At 49.3% G+C, this 17,798-nt stretch overlaps 7 protein-coding genes across 7 annotated transcripts; 3 read left to right on the forward strand and 4 right to left on the reverse strand.

Annotated features, from left to right (window-relative positions):
- The first annotated feature begins 4 nt into the window (after positions 1-4).
- On the forward strand, positions 5-2,885 carry F4807DRAFT_444556 (general substrate transporter). The gene is made up of 4 exons (XM_047999670.1): positions 5-495; positions 547-1,337; positions 1,390-1,853; positions 2,038-2,885. Exons 1-4 carry the CDS (start codon positions 318-320, stop codon positions 2,189-2,191), a joined length of 1,587 nt encoding a protein of 528 aa, XP_047849623.1. The 5' UTR covers positions 5-317; the 3' UTR covers positions 2,192-2,885.
- Positions 2,886-4,446: 1,561 nt separating this feature from the next.
- F4807DRAFT_454230 (MFS general substrate transporter) lies at positions 4,447-6,474 on the forward strand (the record flags this gene model as incomplete). Its single annotated transcript, XM_048000550.1, has 3 exons — positions 4,447-4,880; positions 4,957-5,683; positions 5,746-6,474. The coding sequence occupies 3 exons, from the start codon at positions 4,447-4,449 to the stop codon at positions 6,472-6,474; spliced, it is 1,890 nt and encodes a 629-aa protein (XP_047849624.1).
- Positions 6,475-7,046: 572 nt separating this feature from the next.
- Positions 7,047-8,171, forward strand: F4807DRAFT_296081 (uncharacterized protein). Its single transcript, XM_047994881.1, has 3 exons — positions 7,047-7,549; positions 7,650-7,816; positions 7,908-8,171. Exons 1-3 carry the CDS (start codon positions 7,369-7,371, stop codon positions 8,034-8,036), a joined length of 477 nt encoding a protein of 158 aa, XP_047849625.1. The 5' UTR covers positions 7,047-7,368; the 3' UTR covers positions 8,037-8,171.
- A 194-nt stretch (positions 8,172-8,365) lies between these two features.
- F4807DRAFT_296029 (anthranilate synthase component 1) lies at positions 8,366-10,347 on the reverse strand. The gene is made up of 3 exons (XM_047994880.1): positions 10,251-10,347; positions 8,763-10,170; positions 8,366-8,642 (listed from the first exon to the last, which is right to left on the reverse strand). The coding sequence occupies exons 1-3, from the start codon at positions 10,260-10,262 to the stop codon at positions 8,521-8,523; spliced, it is 1,542 nt and encodes a 513-aa protein (XP_047849626.1). The 5' UTR covers positions 10,263-10,347; the 3' UTR covers positions 8,366-8,520.
- Positions 10,348-10,467: 120 nt separating this feature from the next.
- Positions 10,468-11,549, reverse strand: F4807DRAFT_444561 (uncharacterized protein). The gene is made up of 2 exons (XM_047999671.1): positions 10,986-11,549; positions 10,468-10,903 (listed from the first exon to the last, which is right to left on the reverse strand). The coding sequence occupies exons 1-2, from the start codon at positions 11,455-11,457 to the stop codon at positions 10,647-10,649; spliced, it is 729 nt and encodes a 242-aa protein (XP_047849627.1). The 5' UTR covers positions 11,458-11,549; the 3' UTR covers positions 10,468-10,646.
- Positions 11,550-11,921: 372 nt separating this feature from the next.
- F4807DRAFT_296147 (ribosomal protein L3-domain-containing protein) lies at positions 11,922-13,862 on the reverse strand. Its single transcript, XM_047994883.1, has 4 exons — positions 13,609-13,862; positions 13,363-13,519; positions 12,637-13,310; positions 11,922-12,585 (listed from the first exon to the last, which is right to left on the reverse strand). Exons 1-4 carry the CDS (start codon positions 13,698-13,700, stop codon positions 12,330-12,332), a joined length of 1,179 nt encoding a protein of 392 aa, XP_047849628.1. The 5' UTR covers positions 13,701-13,862; the 3' UTR covers positions 11,922-12,329.
- Position 13,863: 1 nt separating this feature from the next.
- Positions 13,864-17,481, reverse strand: F4807DRAFT_296140 (TPR-like protein). Its single transcript, XM_047994882.1, has 8 exons — positions 17,116-17,481; positions 16,854-17,057; positions 16,715-16,797; positions 16,484-16,666; positions 16,336-16,428; positions 16,127-16,283; positions 15,824-16,068; positions 13,864-15,769 (listed from the first exon to the last, which is right to left on the reverse strand). Exons 1-8 carry the CDS (start codon positions 17,270-17,272, stop codon positions 14,270-14,272), a joined length of 2,622 nt encoding a protein of 873 aa, XP_047849629.1. The 5' UTR covers positions 17,273-17,481; the 3' UTR covers positions 13,864-14,269.
- Positions 17,482-17,798: the final 317 nt, after the last annotated feature.

A 17,798-nucleotide genomic window follows, 5' to 3' on the forward strand; every position in this document is an offset into this window, starting at 1 on the left:
TTCGCTATGCAATAATCAGCACTTTATCTGACCCAACCATGTGGAACTTTCAAATGTTACCAAGTATTCGGCCCCACCAAATCCTGGCGGCAGCTCAGGTACATGGATCCATGCATAATCTTTGTGTTACGTGGCTACCCATGCCTGCCATGCTTTCATCATCTTACCTAACTTTACTTTACCTAACTTCATCTTACATACTTCGCTCAAGCTGGACTACGAGTGACTTACTACTAGACTTTAACGCTATACCAGTAGCAAGTTACTGACATGATCCGGCATAATCTGTTTACATATCTTTGTAGTCGTTTCTTAATATGAGAACCTCAGCGGATGCTCCTCTGATCTCGCATCGGGACGATGAGTTTGATGATGAATCCCGCTCGGACCTTGGTGACACTGAGGATGTAAGCACCGAGTGGCCGGCCGGCCGGCCAGGGCTTTTCATGTGGCTATTAACTCTATCCGCCGGCATTAGTGGACTCTTGTTCGGATGCAAGTACGGCCCCCTTTAATGTCCCTAGCCCACTGCTTACATAGTATCAGACGACACAGGAGTCATCTCGGCTACCCTGGTGTCGATAGGCACATCGCTCTCCGACCGGACACTGAACTCCCTCGACAAATCCGTCATTACATCGTGTACCTCGCTGTTTGCCCTCATCGCTTCCCCGATATCCTCCGTCCTAGCCGATCACTTCGGTCGAAAGCCTGTCATATTGCTATCGGACCTGCTCTTTGTATTCGGCGCCTTGGTGCAGTCCTGTAGCTATAAAGTATGGGGAATGGTACTTGGAAGATCGATAGTGGGGGCTGCTGTGGGCGCCGCGAGTTTTGTCACGCCGTTATATATTGCCGAGCTCGCTCCTCCGGCCCATCGTGGTAGGCTGGTGACGATGAATTCTATGTCCGTCACGTTAGGCCAGGTCGTAGCTTACGTGATTGGCTGGATATTCGCTGAACACGGTGACCCTGCTACAGGATGGAGATGGATGGTAGGCTTGGGTGCTCTGCCGGCTGCTCTGCAGTGCATTTTCCTGCTATTCATGCCTGAAACCCCACGTTGGCTCGTGAAAGTTGGAAAGTCAATGGATGCACAGAGGGTTATTGGGAAGACAATAGGGACCGACGTAAATACCCATTTGATCATCAGTGTTGTAAAGGGTATCGAGAGAGAGCTTAGAGAGGAGCAAGGCAACGCGGCGTTGGCAAGTAATGGAGTGAAGAGCGGTAGTAGTTGGCTCAGGGGATGGAATGAATTACTCAAAGTGCCAAAGAACCGGAGAGCGCTGATCATCGCGTGTTTTCTTCAGGGCCTGCAACAGTTTTGCGGCTTCGTAAGTCCTTGTATCTCATCCACGGCGCCGTATCTTTTGGCTAACAAGTTAGAACTCGTTGATGTATTTTTCTGCAACGATTTTCACGATGCTAGGTTTTTCGATACCAACACTCACGTCATTGACTGTTGCTGCGACTAACTTTGCTTTTACCGTACTTGCATTATTCTTGGTCGACAGAATTGGTCGTAGGCGGATATTGCTATACTCAATACCCTTTATGGTAGCCGGCCTTTTCATGTCTGCCTTTGGCTTCACTTTGGTGAAACTACCTAATAGCAGCGCTCCCACACCTGCGATCACCGATGTTGACCCGCCGACGTCGTCTCAAAATGCTGCGGTTGTTATCCTGATAAGCATTATGCTATATGTGTCTTCTTATGCCATAGGACTTGGGAATGTCCCCTGGATGCAAAGTGAGCTCTTTCCGCTCAGTGTAAGGTCGCTTGGTAGCGGCGTATCAACTGCTATGAACTGGCTGGCAAATTTCATAATTGGTTTAACATTCTTACCCTTGGTGAGTGCTTTTTATATAAAATATGAGGACCCCCCTTCAAATCTAACTATAGCGCTTACCTTTGCTTCTTCGCGTATTTGCTAACCTTTGCATAGTAAGTAATTAGTGTCCTTGATCGCTATGTTTCGTAATAAAGTCTAGGTCGAATCACTGTTCCTGTTTTAGAATACTAACCCCTGGCAGGATGGATTTGCTGACTCCGTCGGTGACATTCGGATTATACGGACTTATCTGCGTTGTTGGATGGTTTGGTGTCTGGAAGATATATCCGGAAACAGCGGGTTTAAGTCTCGAGGAAGTCACTGGTCTCTTAGAACACGGTTGGGGCGTTGAATAAGCATGCTCGTGTCCTTTCTGTTGATGGACAGCTGATCCCTTGAAGCCAACAGGTGGTTGTGAAGGATCGGGTTGTTAGAAAACGGTAGCCCGATGGCCGAGGCCGATACCAATACCGATGCGCATTCGGCCGATGACGAATTTAGACCTACATCGGAGTGTCCGTCCGCGTGACGTGCTAGGTAAATCTTCTGTTACGGCCGTTGTCAGCTTTCGGCTTACTCCTCCGTACGTACCGGAATCGATGTCTCGCTTATAACACCCCGCAGCCACATGTACGTACATCATGATAGATGGTAAATTCGGTTTCGCAGCGGCTCGATCCACTTGTATAAACAATCTTGGATTACATATGTAATAGTATTATAGCTTTTCAATCTAATTATCAACTAGATCTTCTCCATAGTGTGTAAGGGGCGGAAAACGTCGGTGAAACCGCTGGGCACCAATACAGATGTAGCAAATATTTGCGGTAACAGCTTTCATGCATAAGTAACTACCGCGGAACTCGTAGCGGAAGGGCATTTATTGAGTGAATCCGACGTCCCATTGCCGAGTAGCCTCAGAAGCGGTCTATGACCGCTAGAAGTACATAGATAAGGCATACGTTAGGAGCGCGAGTGCCTGTGTAATTCGTAGTAATCCGGTAGGAACTATTACTATGCATTCAGAAATAGAATCTCACCAACATTTTGTTCAAGAAGTTTGCATCATTTTTTCTTTACTAAAGTGGCCGAGTGGCTGAGTGGCAAGCCGCGGTTGATTACCAATTTTTCAATGGAATGGAGATAAGATTAAAATCTCTTATCCCGCCGATTTCAAGCGGTTTAAACCGGTTTGCCGTGTGGGTACGGGCTGAGGTTATAATGGGTCGGCGCTGAATCCCGTTTGAGCTTTGACAAATTGACGAATTGACATGGACATTGACACCTGAGAATAAAGTTTGGTCACTTTTTAGTGGAGCTATAATATCGGAGCACAAAGATCTTAGATACGAGGGTCCCGCTATTGTAGCATTGTCAAATTTCACCTCGGCCCATTTCCTGCCCTTTCTGCACTTTCAGCTTCAAAACTTGCCCCTCTAAAATTTTGAAATTTTGAAATTTTTTTTCACGATCATGCTTACCAGAGGTGTAGGAGTTTACCGACTGAACTATGCGACTACAAACCCTACCTTCTAGTGCAAAATTCAAGGATTTTGCATGTAAAAACAGAACTGATGAAATATTATAGGCTTAATCAACAGAGTCACGATAATGCGGACGAAAACAAAATGCAGTGCAACGGTACGTACAAGCAATTGAGTCAGTCGGACAATACTACCTACCTGCTTATTAAGTCAATATGACATGAGATACGCGACTGGAGTATTATAGTCTCCACCTGTTTGAATCGGTCGTGTGGTAAAGGCCGATGGGCAGATGTGACAAATGTGAGCTCTTCCCCTGAGCCTCGGGTGCGGGTGGTTTCGCGTACATTCTGGAATTTGCGACGGACGAAAGAGTCAAGCTTTCCGCTTTCCAAAAGCGTGTCGGTTTCATGCAACATCCCGAAGGTTGACACCAATTATAACAACTTGGAAGAGCCCAACAATCCCTGAAAAGGCAAGGGGAAATGCGTTGCCGTGGGTCAGCTCGGGCTGGTTGCACTAGGGTAAGTCAACACAACCGGCATTGCATCTCGGTACGGACCATAGTGGCATGGTGGTATGTCCAGGTGGTGGTTGACCCTGGCGGAAATCTCTGCGCATTCCCTGGTCAAGCCATGGTCAATCCTTCGTCATTGAAGCCCAGTGCTTCGGCCTAGACCCGTTTTTTACTCGAAAGAGCGAATGCCGAACCTTCGCTATGTCGCCTCAATAGCCTGGATATAGGTGGAGGGTCTACGTATTAGTCTACTATCTGGGTATGGTAGAGGCTCCCTAATCCCGGACGGAAAGTCCATTTCCCAATTCATTCGAAATATCCATTTCCTTTATTATTAAAGGGAAGCCTTGGTGCCTAACTGATTTGTCTCTATTCTCTATTCTCGTAACCTAGGGATCCTCTTCTTCGCTAGTGCAAGCGCATCATCTAATATTATATCCATACCTATATCCACCTATTGCTTCCCTACCTATCGACTATACACCTATAATACCTATACATACACGCCTAAGTATTATAATAAACTCTTCCCGCCTCTCATCCTTACCTGTACACAACCTAGATAGGTATTACGACTATACGCGAATAGAGTTAACTCCTTGTCATGAATATGGAGGAGGTTGATCGCGAGCTCCTGCGAGCTGAGCATGACGCTTCACGACATATGTCTCCAACTACTACACATGAACCTGCAGCTCCCCGTCGTGCTAGCAATGAGGTCGAACGAGTGGCTACAGCGTCATCCATATCGACATCTTCCAGTGACGGACCCAGAGAAAGGCATACTGGGGCCATGAGCCGCATTCCGACCCAACGAGATCTCGAAAGACACCCTACCGAGCTGAGCCGCATCAATACAGCCCGAAGTCAACACGATGCTACTGTTGGACGAAGCTTAAGAACTCGCGAATCTAAGAAGCCTTTACCTAATTTTGGCGCTGGTAAACCATTTCCACCACCCTTACCAAACCAAGAAGACTATGTCGTCGAATTCGACGGACCGGACGACCCCTATCATGCTCAGAATTGGTCGTTAAAAAGGAAGTAAGTAAAGAGTAATCAACTGTTAAGCTATAAAAGTTATATTCATATAGTTGGCTAACTTGTCTCCTTCCGTAAGGTTACTCACAGCTGCTATGCTGGGATATACTACCATGACAGCCGCTTTCGCATCTAGTATTTTCTCTGCCGCGACACCATACGTGGCTAAAGAATTCGGTGTTAGCTCTGAGGTCGGTATTTTAGGCGTTTCCCTCTTCGTCGTTGGTTTCGCAACCGGTCCGACGTTCTGGGCGCCCCTATCTGAGCTGAAAGGTCGGCGCATGCCTATAGTAGTGGCTATGTTCGGTTTCTCTATTTTCTCTGTCGCCTGCGCTACAGCAAAAGACTTACAAACGGTCCTCATCTGCCGATTCTTCGCCGGTTTCTGCGGAGCCTGTCCATTGGCTGTCGTCGCCGCCGTCTTCTCGGATATGTTCAACAACGCGACGCGAGGTATAGCCATTACTATATTTTCCATGGCTGTATTCACCGGTCCTCTACTAGCCCCCTTCGTCGGAGGCTTCATCGTCGAATCGTACCTTGGATGGCGCTGGACTATGTACATTGCGAGCATTATGGGTTGGGTGGCATTTGTCCTTGATCTCGTCTTCCTACGCGAAACCTACCCCCCTGTCATCCTAATCGAGAAGGCAGCTGAGTTGCGTCGTCGCACTTTGAACTGGGGTATACACGCCAAACAGGAGGAAATTGAAGTCGACTTCAAGGAACTGGTTCAGAAGAACTTTACTCGTCCTATGCGACTTCTATTTGGCGAGCCCATCGTCTTTCTCCTGTCGATTTATATGGTATGTTATTAGATCTTACTTCGAAAAAGTAAAAGGCAACACCTCTAACATCGCTCGTATAGGCCTTCATTTACGGACTGTTATATCTATTCCTTACGGCTTATCCGTTTGTCTTCCAGAAAGTTCATCATTTCAATGCTGGACAATCGGGCCTGGCCTTCTTTGGAATGATTATCGGCCAACTTATCGCAGGCACTGTAGTGTTGCTTGACCAACCTTCATACCAGCGCAAGCTTGTCGCCAACAACGGTGTGCCAATCCCCGAATGGCGTCTACCGATCGTCATCGCTGGTGGCGTTTCATTCACTTGTGGCATCTTCTGGTTTGGATGGTCAGGCTACAGAGCCGATGTCCACTGGATAGTACCAGCGGCTTCAGGGATCATGTCTGGTTTCGGTTTGATGGCTATCTTCCTTCAAGCCCTTAACTACCTCGTCGACGCCTACCTCATGTTCGCCGCCTCAGCTATCGCAGGAAACACATTCCTCCGATCTCTCTGCGGTGCCGGGTTCCCTCTATTCGCAACTTACATGTTTAACGGCCTCGGTATTCAGTGGGCATCCACTTTGCTAGGTTGCGTAGCCGCGTTGCTAGTACCTATTCCGGTTATTTTCTACCTGTACGGCCACAAGATCCGGGCTAAGAGTCACTTCGCGCCTTCATTCCCTAGCATGCCTGCGCCCGCCACTGCATCTAGCTCCGGTGATGATAAGGACGAAGGAGCCAGTCCTATAGATCATGCCGCTGCATCTAACGCACCAAGGACGAATGCCGAATCCGAAAAGGCTTGATCGCGAAGTTAATCATTAATGCTCCCCGGGATTTAGGAAGGGGGAATAAAATGGGACGGATTATATGTTTGGGAATAGACTTAAAAGATACCACTGGAAAGGAAGCGTTTATATGAGAAACGCATATATAACATTGGGGCGAAAATGTAACCTATAGATATAATGTGTAGTTACGACTACCTATGTATATAAGCTCTTTAATATGAGTATAAAAGTATATATAATAATCTGATGATCTATCATTAACTTTTTCGATACTCCCTCCATGGAAATCGTAAGCATTAGAAGCTATAACACCTGTTAGTTATTCAGTCCTAAATCCTTTTACTATTATAATATTAATCTTAGGACGCAATGCCCAATCCATATAGGAAAGAATAGCTTACCTCATTTTAGCAATGTCTAGCTGCGTCAACCTCCTCCCCCGGGACTTTCCCCCGGACCATGAAACGATAGAATGTACGTTATATAGACGAAACTATAGACGCTATAAAGCTCGTTGATAGGCTGTATCATAAATCTACTAGTCCGGGTACATGCATAGGGCTTATCTCCAACCACCTACATTTTATCAGCGTATATGGGCTGTGCAGCTGAAGGATCAAAAGAGATGTATACATCTCGATTCCCGGTTACACTACATATCCATATAACAGGTATCCTTCTCGAATCTTCGGTTCCGTTCTCGAATCTCGGTTCCGGCGGTGGGGTCCATTGCATATTTGCTGACATAGAGCATGTAATTCGAGAATCGGGTAGTAATATCAACTTCATTTACTAGGCAGCCAATCTATATATTATAAGTACCTACCAATTATCTAACTGATAGAGTAGGTGAAGTCGGTTACCTATAGATACAGACCATTCTAAGACACCAAAGACAAAAGTCGAATCATGAGCTCGACATCGGAACAGCAGGGGAAGGAAGAGGTAACGAAGCAGAGCGGTACCTACGAAGCGGGCTGCCACTGTGGCTACATCAAATTCTCGGTGACGTTGTCGCCGCCGCTGCCCGAGTACGAGGTCCTCAATTGTAACTGCTCTGCATGTACACACCTCGGCTATCTTCTCGTGTGTAGGTTCTGCCCCCACGCTCCCCCCCCTTCTTTCCCCTTCACAAACTCCATCTCCTTTTCCTACATTCCAATATAAGTGATTCTAACGAGTACGTACAGATCCCGACGTCAAAGACGTAGTATGGCACAATAACAGCCGCGAGCGATGCGCCAGCTACCGATTCAACTCCAAAAAGATGGACCAGATGTTCTGTCCCAAGTGCGGTGCCAGTCTAGGCATCGACTTCGAGGGCTTCTTCAAGCCAAAAGACATGTATGGCATCAGCGTAAGTATAGCCACCTACATCAAGGGGCGTTCATCTCACATAGGACTGGACGCCCAAAGCTTGAGTTGTCAATTGCTAATAAGGGACATAGATCCGCACATTCTACGACATCAACCTCGACGACCTCAAGTATAAGAAGGTCGATGGGAAGAACAAGGCCAAGCCCGCGAAGAACTTGGCTGGACACATCTGGGATGAGGAGAAGCAGGAGCTGCAGTAGACGGGCTCGTTTTGTCCTTCGTCATGGCCTGTCTCTCCAGTAGCTAGTAATGTAGCTCCATTGCCTATCATTAAGAGATTTAAGTCCTATTAGGGGCGACCTCATATTTCATACTAAAATATATGATGAACCTCTTTGTGAGTTTACTCTAGATAGTGATCATTCAAGTAGTCAACTGGGTGAGACAGATCAGATAGGTACTCCATATATGTTATTATGACACGAAGTTGTAAATGAGAGGAAATTGTATAGTATCATAAGTCATCATCAATGAACAGTAGGGCTCGTTTCATGGCATTTACTCACCTACCCAAACACCCGTCTCGCTCAGGACTCACCAACCCTCCCAACCAACTCACCTACATCCCATCACCCACCCGTCAAATTCAAAACATTCATCAATACTCTCAGTACTTTAACAGCAATTTCATTTGTATTTTTCATCCATATAACGCCATTTCCGCACCAACCAACCTACGAGCCTCTATTTCTGCCTCTTCGCGTATAACTTTTCCGCCGACGTGATACATTGCATATTCGCGCCCAACTTGTTTATCGTCTCCATCCACTCCTCATATGGGTCCGAGTCGAATACGATCCCACCCCCTATGACCGTGATTAGTAATGTATGCATCCCCAACGTACCTGATGTACCCAAACCTCGAGCCGCAAAAAAAAAAGGGGGGGGGGGGGGGGAAGAAGAAGAAGATAGGGGTCATATCTTACCAGCCTGCAAATACGCCACCCCGTCCTTAACCACCATCGTCCTTAACGCGATACACGTATCCATCGCGCCCTCCCTTTCCCCCCCGTCCGCCCCCACGCCGCCGTACCCGAAGTAACCGACCGCGCCGGCGTACACCCCGCGCTTCTCCGCCTCGAGCTCGGCGATGAGCTCCATGGCGCGCACCTTGGGCGCGCCCGACACCGTGCCGGCGGGGAAGATGGACCGGAACGCGTCGAACCGCGTGCGGTCCGGGCGCAGCACGCCCGAAACCTGCGAGACCAAATGCTGGACGTGGCTGAAGCGCTCGACGACCATGAGGCGGTCGACGCGCGTCGTGCGCGGGTCGCACACGCGGTTGACGTCGTTGCGCGCGAGGTCCACGAGCATGACGTGCTCGGCGCGGTCCTTGAGCGAGTTCCTTAGCTCGCTCGCGAGCCGCTCGTCCTCCTCGGGCGTGCGACCGCGCTTCACCGTGCCCGCGATCGGGTGCGTGATGATGCGCCCTTCCTCCTCCTTGACCAGCAGCTCCGGCGACGCCCCCACGATCTGGAAGTCCTGGCAGTTGATGAAGAAGAGGTACGGCGACGGGTTGACCGTCCGCAGGTGCCGGTAGATGTTGAACGGGTGCAGCGACGTCGGCCGCGCGAACCGCTGCGAGGGAACGGCTTGGATGATGTCGCCCGCCACGATGTGCTTCTTCAGCTCCGCCACGTGGCCCTCGTAGCCGGCGCGGCCGATGTTGGACGTGTACTCCTGGTTGAGCTGGATGGGTTGCTGTTCGGGAACGGGTATCTCGGGGGAGTTGAGGACGTCGATTAGCTCCTGGATGGTTTCTGTAGCTTTATTATATTCGTCCTCGAGGGTATCTAGGTTCTCTGGGATGCGGAGGTAGGTGATGACCTTTATGACGCCGAAGAATCTGTCGAAGGCTACGATGGTATCAAATAGCATGAAGAGAGACTCTGGGGTCTTGAGGATGTCTTTCATCGGCCGGGCCGTCTTGGGCTCGAAATACCGTACGCAGTCGTAGCCCACATAGCCAACGGCACCGCCAGTAAGTGGTGGCAGTCTGAGATCTGGTACGTCGGCGACGACATTTTGTGACAACTCCTCCTCGAGCGCAGGCAGCGGGTCTACCGATTCTCCATGGCCCTCTCCCGTCTTCAAGATCTTACGCGGTCCGGCACCGACAAAGCTATATCTACCAACCCGCTCTGTGGCAGCACTCTCGAAGAGGAAGGAGAAATCTGATTTTGAATGGGCGGAAACCTTTAAGTATGCCGCGGACGGTGTGATAAGATCGGCAGATATTTGACCATATAAGGGGACTAGGTTTGGTTTCTTAGGTCCTGCTGTGGGTTTCGAGAGAATGTCCCTAACAGTTTCTAGCGAAGGCAGAACAACGTCCTATAGCAAGAAATACCTATTAGTTAACTTACATGTTCTCTAATTGGAGTGTTTAAATTAGGGGGTCTAAGATTTCTTACTGCTTGAGCCATTATGGGCAAGTAACAACTAGAGATCTAGGGGTAAGATAATAGGCTCTCGTTCATTTTGAGCGCTTTCTAGCTGTTCTTAATGGTCTGGAGGGTTGACTCAGCTTTCAATATTCCGATAACTTCAATTGGTGTAACCAACTGTATATATTTTATCCGAGGACGGAGGCGGGGCATGCTGCAAGGCGAGGTCGTATACAGCACTTAACCCCACATCGTGCCATAATTGAATCATAAATGTCAGTCATCGCGGGGTATTATTCAAATATAATGCCAATTTGTTAAACGAGGTCTATCTTCCTTTCGTAAGCCATTGGCTATTATGTCTGAGTATGATCTCCCTTATACGCGGTTTTCTCTTGCTTCTTTTACTTTTTCCTCAAATATTCAACTCTCAACTGCTAGTGCCTTAGCACCGACGAGCTTGGCGCTTGCTCCTTTGCCCTCCGTGGTGACGACCCAGTATTCGACCTTAACGCCCCCCTTCGAGACCCGGTATACTCTGATATCGTTGCCCTTACCCGCCTTCTGCGCCGCATCTAGAATCGCCTTGTATTGTCCCTGGCTATCCCAGTCCGCCGGATCCAGTATCTCAATCTGCGCATTCGCTGGCTCGGGGTGATGTATCAGAGTCGCAAACTCCTCTGTAGATCCGGAATTAGCTCCTGTAAACTGCCCACTGTAAAGAGAGATTGGCGAATCACCCCAATCTCCGCTGCAACTCACCCTCGTCTGGTAAACCTTTGCCGCCCTCATCCCAGGCCAAGTAAACCGGAACAAACGGCTCATCTGCGTCGCTCACATAGAAACTATCCTTCGTTGCCTCCTGGATAGCAGCCGGGATTTGCGCACCGTCATCGGTCGCTTTGAAATCTTGCTTGCTAGAAGTCTGCGCCTTTGTATATCCTTTGCTTGGGTCCTCGTTCGCCTTGTTCAAAAAGGCCATGTAATCATCATCCGACGCCATGTTTAGTGTCCTGGTCGTAGTGAAACCCCGTAGATTATGAACGATACAAGGGGTGTATCGAGTTTGCGGTCTTGATGGATTAGGGAAGGCTGTATGCTTTAGTTGATCTCTTCGATCTAGATCTAGAGCGTTGATGCGATACGAGGCTGAAGTAGTCAGAGCTGGCAGAATGGTAGATTGATGAAACGATCTGCAAATCACACTGCGTTTGAGAAGTGGAATGGACGTCATTGATTCAGATAGATCCCATTGGGCTGAAAATTGTTTTCTGCTGCACCAGAGGCAAGCTTGGGCTACTAGGTACCTTGATAATGAAATGATAGGTATTTTTATCGCTAGTTACATCATAGCTGCTAAGGAAGTATGTCTTAAAGTAAACTTCCCCATTCATGCATATACGGTACCCCAATTCCAACTCCAACTCCAACGTTCATGGTTTGAAGAATTATTCTGCAGAAATTGTAGACGAAATGTGGAACGTGTATTTCCGTTTTTGTCATTTGAAGATAGATGCCTGTGGTATTTCTGAGCATCATTCGGACTTTCAACCTATCTTTACCATATAGAGACAAGGAGACAGTATAAATGATCGTTCAATAAGTTTCTACATCTCTAATTTCGTCGCCACTATCCTCCCTGCTACCTAGTTGTTAGTCCGTCACTTGTCTTGTCCTCATACAAATGCCAAGGTGTTGATGTAAAAGTATATGATTCAACAAATCGGGTTAATCTACGTTGGAGGGAACGAAGAGGATTTAATTAACTTTTTACCTACTCCACGTCAATTTGCTTCAACTGCATTGCCCTTAGAATGTCGAAGTCAATTGTAGAAAAACTGGAGGGGATTGTGTGGTTGATCTTAGAGTCGACAATTAAGCATCATATGTACGCAGGTGGACCTATCACAATTCAACTACGGGTCTAATACAATACGTTTCACGTCAGGGATAGAGTTGCATCATGTAGCCTTTCTTTCATGCATTTGTTCATTAACCTCTTTTTGTCTCAAATGCCAACCCTAGACCATGCCCATCGCGATAGCCGAAAAGTGAACCAGGAACACCGATGCAGCAAAGACAAGATACAAGGAGACGTGTAGCTCTCTACGAGCTTTGGACGAGGTCCTTCTTGAGTGTACCTTGGAATTGCTTCTTCTCGGCCGGAGTCTGGAAGGCACCGTGACCAAACTCGGAAGACGTGTCGATCCATTTCAACTCCACCTTCTCCAACGCCTTTCTGGAGGTGTGCGTGAACATGGACTTACGCAGCGTCATGACACGCTTCTTGACACCAGGGATGGAACCCTTGACCATGACGAAGTCGTTGTTGACCTCACCATATCGGACGAAACCGCCCAGACTGAAGTCATGTTAGCGTAAGACACATCAAGAAAGATAAAGCGTCACTTACGGAGTAATGGTCTTCTTGGTGACATCCTGATCGGTGGAGGCGTTGGCCTCGTTGTCGCCCTTGCCGATACGGTAAACCTTGTGGTTGACCGAGGTACGGTGGTGGTAACCTTGTTGACCGGCACGGGCAACGGTCCACTGGACGTGGGACGGATGCCAGGCACCGATACAAGCGACCTTACGGAGACCCTTGTGGGTCTTACGCGGGAGCTTCTTGGTGCCCCATCGAGCGGTGACACCGTTGAAGCCGTGACCCTTGGTGACAGCGATGACATCGATCATCTCGTCCTGCTCGAAGATGGTGTCGATGCTAACAGGCTTCTCGAAGAGACCGTGGCCGAAGTCGACCTTGTCGGGGATGGAGCCACCGTTGATCTGGATCTCCATAAGGTGGGCCTTCTTCTGTTTGAGGGGGGTCTTGCGGATCTGGGTGTGGGCAAGAACACGGACGACGGTGCAGTACTTCTTGATACGCTCGAGTTCGCGGGTGATGGAGGCACCGCTGCTCTCCGAGTGCTGCTTGGCGTACTTGGTAAAAGCCTTCTTCTTGCTCTTGTACCAGTTCTTGTAGAATCGGCGCTTGACTTCGTCACTTAAGTGCTCGGCCCAGACGGTGGTGAGAGATCGGAGACCACGGGGAGTCTCGATGTAGCCCACAAGACCAACAACGATCATCTATAAGATGTTAGCCATAGGCACATAGCCAAGCGGGCTGCGTTGTTCGTACAGGTGGAGTATCAATGATTGAGACTGCCTCAACAACTTCCTTCTTGTGCGACTTTGCGCCGGGTCGATCGAGGTCGCGGACGATGGTGGTCATACCGGCCTTGTAGCCCATCGCGGCAGTGAGGTGAACGGGCTTCTTGGGGTCATCCTTGGGGAAGCTAATTGTGACGATCGTGAATCAGCACTGAGATTTGAAGTGCGGGTGTTGCGCAGATGCGAGGGTTGAGAAAGAGAACGATCTACTTACGACTTGACCTTTCCGCGGTGACGGGCGGCACGCTTTCGCGGCAAGAAGGCAAGAGAGCCATGGCGAGGAGCCTCGAACTTACGGTGCGACATTTCGATTGATTCCTTGGTGTTGAAGGAAAGAGGTCAATCGGATGGTCGTGGGTGTGAGGAATGAAGATTAAGAAAATCGAGTTTGGGGAAGCTCAATCTTTTTTCTTTCTTTCTAGTTTCTCGTAGTGCAGGAACGAACCTGTGGGTTGCAAAACTCCGGCAAATAGCCGAATGTGGGAGGTAACCCCACATTGAGGAATAGGAACCCTAAAGCTATGGCCACGTGACTAAAGCTGTTTTTGACGGGTTAAAAGGTCATCTACATTTGAGAATATCACGTGGCACGTGCAAATGCGGTTACAAGACAGAGAATATGAATTTTATGGCACATATCAGGGTAGGCGGTTTATGATTGAGCTAGGAACCGGAGGGATACTCGATTCAGGATGTTAATAATTTAAGCAAAGATGTTGGAAACGATAGACAGACTTTGATGTCGCCTTGCCAGTATCTAACAGGAGGGCAGCTCGCCAACTTAAGAATTGATATACATTCGCATTGAAACAATCCTGAGTAATAATGAAAAAGGGTATGTATTGACATTCAGCATTCGTTGATAAATCCGCATCTCAAGCGTTTCCCTCCGCCTTAGGGGTAGGTCCCATTATTCCGTTAATGCTGGCGCTTGTAGGCGTTGTATTCTTCAGCTCCCCCGAAGTTGAACTAGGCCCGGACGTGGCGCCATTAACAGTCACCTTCTTCTCCTCCTCTCCACTGTCGTCATAATCATCATCAACATCCATCTTTCTAGCAGCACGTTCAGGCTCACTTATCTGCGGCGGCGCAGCGGCAGCGGGGTGCTCGAGCCTCTGACGCTCATCTGGTGGCGGATAGTCTTTTGGGGCCGGGCTCGGCTGCGGACCATCATGAATTAACCCTTGCATGGGAGGAGGAGCCTGTTGCATTGGGGGTAAATGGTTCGGCATTGAGTGCGCCGGTGGGTGGTGAGCGGCATCCGACGGATGATAGCTCTCGTGTCGTTGCTCTTCGGCACGCCGCATGTCTTCGACTCGCCTCTGATCATCGACACGTCGCTGTTCCTCCATACGTCGCTGCTCCTCGAAGCGATGAGCGTCAGGGGAACGACGATAAGGATCACGGGGATCACGTGGGGGTGTCGACGGCCGTCGATGACGTATATCTTCCATCCGGGCCCGGTTCTCTTCGTTGGCGGGCTTCTTGATGGCTGGTTCGTCCTCCCATTCTCGCATCCTCTTGGATGCAACCGATGACGGTCGGTCATGATCTCTGTGCATTTCAGCGCCAATAATTCCTTTTGGGTGGGGAGGTCCCGGTTCCATGTTGTTAGGCATTCCAGGCTCTGGGTGGTGAGGGAATGGAGGCTGGTGTTGGGGGTAGGCCGACTTGGGAGAAGGCATGCGGTTATCATGCATCGGCCTTGGCTCCGAGCGGGGGGAACCATTGCGGTAAGTCATCAAAGAATGAGGTGGCGGAGCACCGTTAGGCGGCCCGTTTGCGGGACCCATATTCGAGGCAGGCGCCGGCGTATAATTAGGGTTATTGACTCTAGCAGGCCCTTGCGCGGTGGGAGGGGGAGGCTGTTGCGACGGTCCGGGGAGAGGAGGGGCGTATTGAGCGGGCGGACCGGGGGAAGGTCCCCTGCGAATTGGTGCAGGGACTGGCCGATTCGACTCGCCGTATTGCCTCATCTCCTGTCGAGGGCTAGGCTGACGTGGGAGTGGAGGCGCCGGTCCACGAAAGGGCTCTCGTTGGTCATAGGGATTAGGCGGCTGAGGTGGGTTGATATCGCTTGTTCTTTGACCCCAACCGTTGGCCGCAGCAGGTCCGGGAGGTGGTCTATGAGGACCTCCGGGCCCGGATTGCGCTAATGGCGCCGCCGAACCGGTCCAAGAAGGAGCTTGCGGCCCTTGAGCTCCGTAAGATTGGGGATGGACGTCAGTGGGTACGGCCTGCGGAAGATTTCCCGAGGCCTGACCAGCCCTCAACAGTTGGAGCCTGGCCTTTATGTGCGGGTTGGCAGGATCCAATTCAGCCGCTCTTTGGTACGCATCTAGGGCGTCGGCGACCTGGTTGTTACAAGACTCGTACTAGAAGGATTCGTCAGTGATGTTGCACTTGTAAGAGTAGCAAACCAAACTTACCAGTGTGCCCAGGTCATACCAAACTTCAGATATATACGGGTTCAAGCGTATCGCTCGGGAGTATGCGTCTAAAGCATCTCTATACTGATTGATCTGGTAGTAGAGCACGCCAATGGAGCACCAAAATGTAGGGTTCCGCCCGTCGCGGTACACTGCTTGCTGGTATGCCTCATATGCCTTGGGATACTTCTGCTGTGACATGTAACATCGGCCGAGGAGATACCAACTTTGGGCGTCATTGTTGTCTGCCACGTGTGTTAGAAAGGCACGAATCTTCGCGAACTCGGACTGAGAATAACCCACCTGCAGCGACAGACTTTTCCAAATACTCAATTGCACGCTCCTGCGTTTGGAAGCTGCTACTTTGCTGGTGATGAAGCCAACCGAGCTGTTGCAAGACCTTAGCGTGATTCGGGTCACGTTCAAGCACTCGCATGTAGGCCGCTTTAGCGCTGTCATACTGCAAGATGGTTAGCTGACTATCTGAGTGCACGCTGTTAAAGTTCACTCACGTCTTTTTGCTGCTCATGTACATGTCCAATCTGGAACCAGATATCTTCCTCGGTCAATGGCGGCGGAGGAGAATTTACGATGTATTTGAAGCACTGCAATATGTTAGAATTGTCAAGAAACGGTCGCGTATTTACCAAGGGGTCATACTTCTAAGCTTGGGCCATACTTTGACTGCTGCTTGTATATTATGCCCAATCTAAAGTAAATTTCGTTGGCTTTCTCAAAATCGGGTTGCATCTGCATGACCTGCGAGAATGCTTCTTCGGCATGATCAAGCGACCCGTATCTGTCATATAAAATACCAATACCATACCAAAGCTTGGGTTCCTGCTATGCGTTAGTTAGATATATGATAAGGGGAATTCTCATGTCTCTTACTTTAGGATTAGGTAGGTTGACCAAGGCAGATTGGTAGGCGGCATATGCTTGTTGCAAGTCATCCATCATAAGATAGCAATGACCTGGAAGTATGCGTCAGTTTGGCAACTCGGTTTGCAGTCTACTCATTCGGACATACCTAGGCTACCCCAGACCTCTCCGTTATTGGCATCTATTTTCAGTATAGCCTGCAGATACTCGACTGCCTTATGGAAGTCCTCTCTAGTCCGAAGAATCAGACTGATAGCGTTCATCGCAGGAATCGAGTTGGGATTCGCAGTCAACGCGTGCTCGTATGCGATCATGGCATCGTCCAAATTACCAAGAAGTTCCGAGAAACTCCCTGCGCAAAACTTATCAATTGACTGCATCAAGCGATCAAGACTTCGGAATTCTCTTACCAATCTGCATCCACAGTGCTTCGTTAACCGCGACGATATGACGCGACGGTGCCCATTGAACACCTTGGGCCGGCCCAGGAGGAGGGGGAGGAGGTACGGGCGGGCCGTGATGCTGCATTTGCATCGCCATCTGAGGCGAAGGATGGTGGTTTGCCATGGCTGATACTTTAGGGGTACGTGGTCTAGATCAGCCTCGACCAGGCTCTTAAGACTTATACCAGCTTCTGTTCAATACAAGACAAAGGACGGAAATAGATTCAGAGCCTTGTAACGCGAAACTTGGTCGCGCAGGGAAATTATGTGAAGAGAAAAAGCATAAGATAGAACGAAATGAAAAGATGGGCAAGAAAGGACGTATTTGTAAATGAAATAGACGATAGATCTTAATAGCGATATGGCGCGAAACTCTCGTGGTCGTGAGTTCAGTAAATTGCGATTGTGGTAGGTAAGTTTAAACGGTCGCGGCTTCGTAGATTATGGACGATGGCCTGCGTCGGGCGGGAGCGCCTATTACTTCCGCAGCTACGTACCAAGCAATATCAAATCTACCTCGGATGGGACCGAACGACGCTCGATTAACGTCGGCAGGCGACAAGATTGAAGTTTATGTTGGAGTCGAAGTGTGAGAGACAAGCTTGAGGCTCAATGTCTTCTTGACGACCTAATACGTGGTAGGGGAGGGG

This window comes from Annulohypoxylon truncatum, assembly GCF_022578515.1.
Source record: "Annulohypoxylon truncatum strain CBS 140777 unplaced genomic scaffold F4807scaffold_47, whole genome shotgun sequence".
Taxonomy (NCBI): domain Eukaryota; kingdom Fungi; phylum Ascomycota; class Sordariomycetes; order Xylariales; family Hypoxylaceae; genus Annulohypoxylon; species Annulohypoxylon truncatum.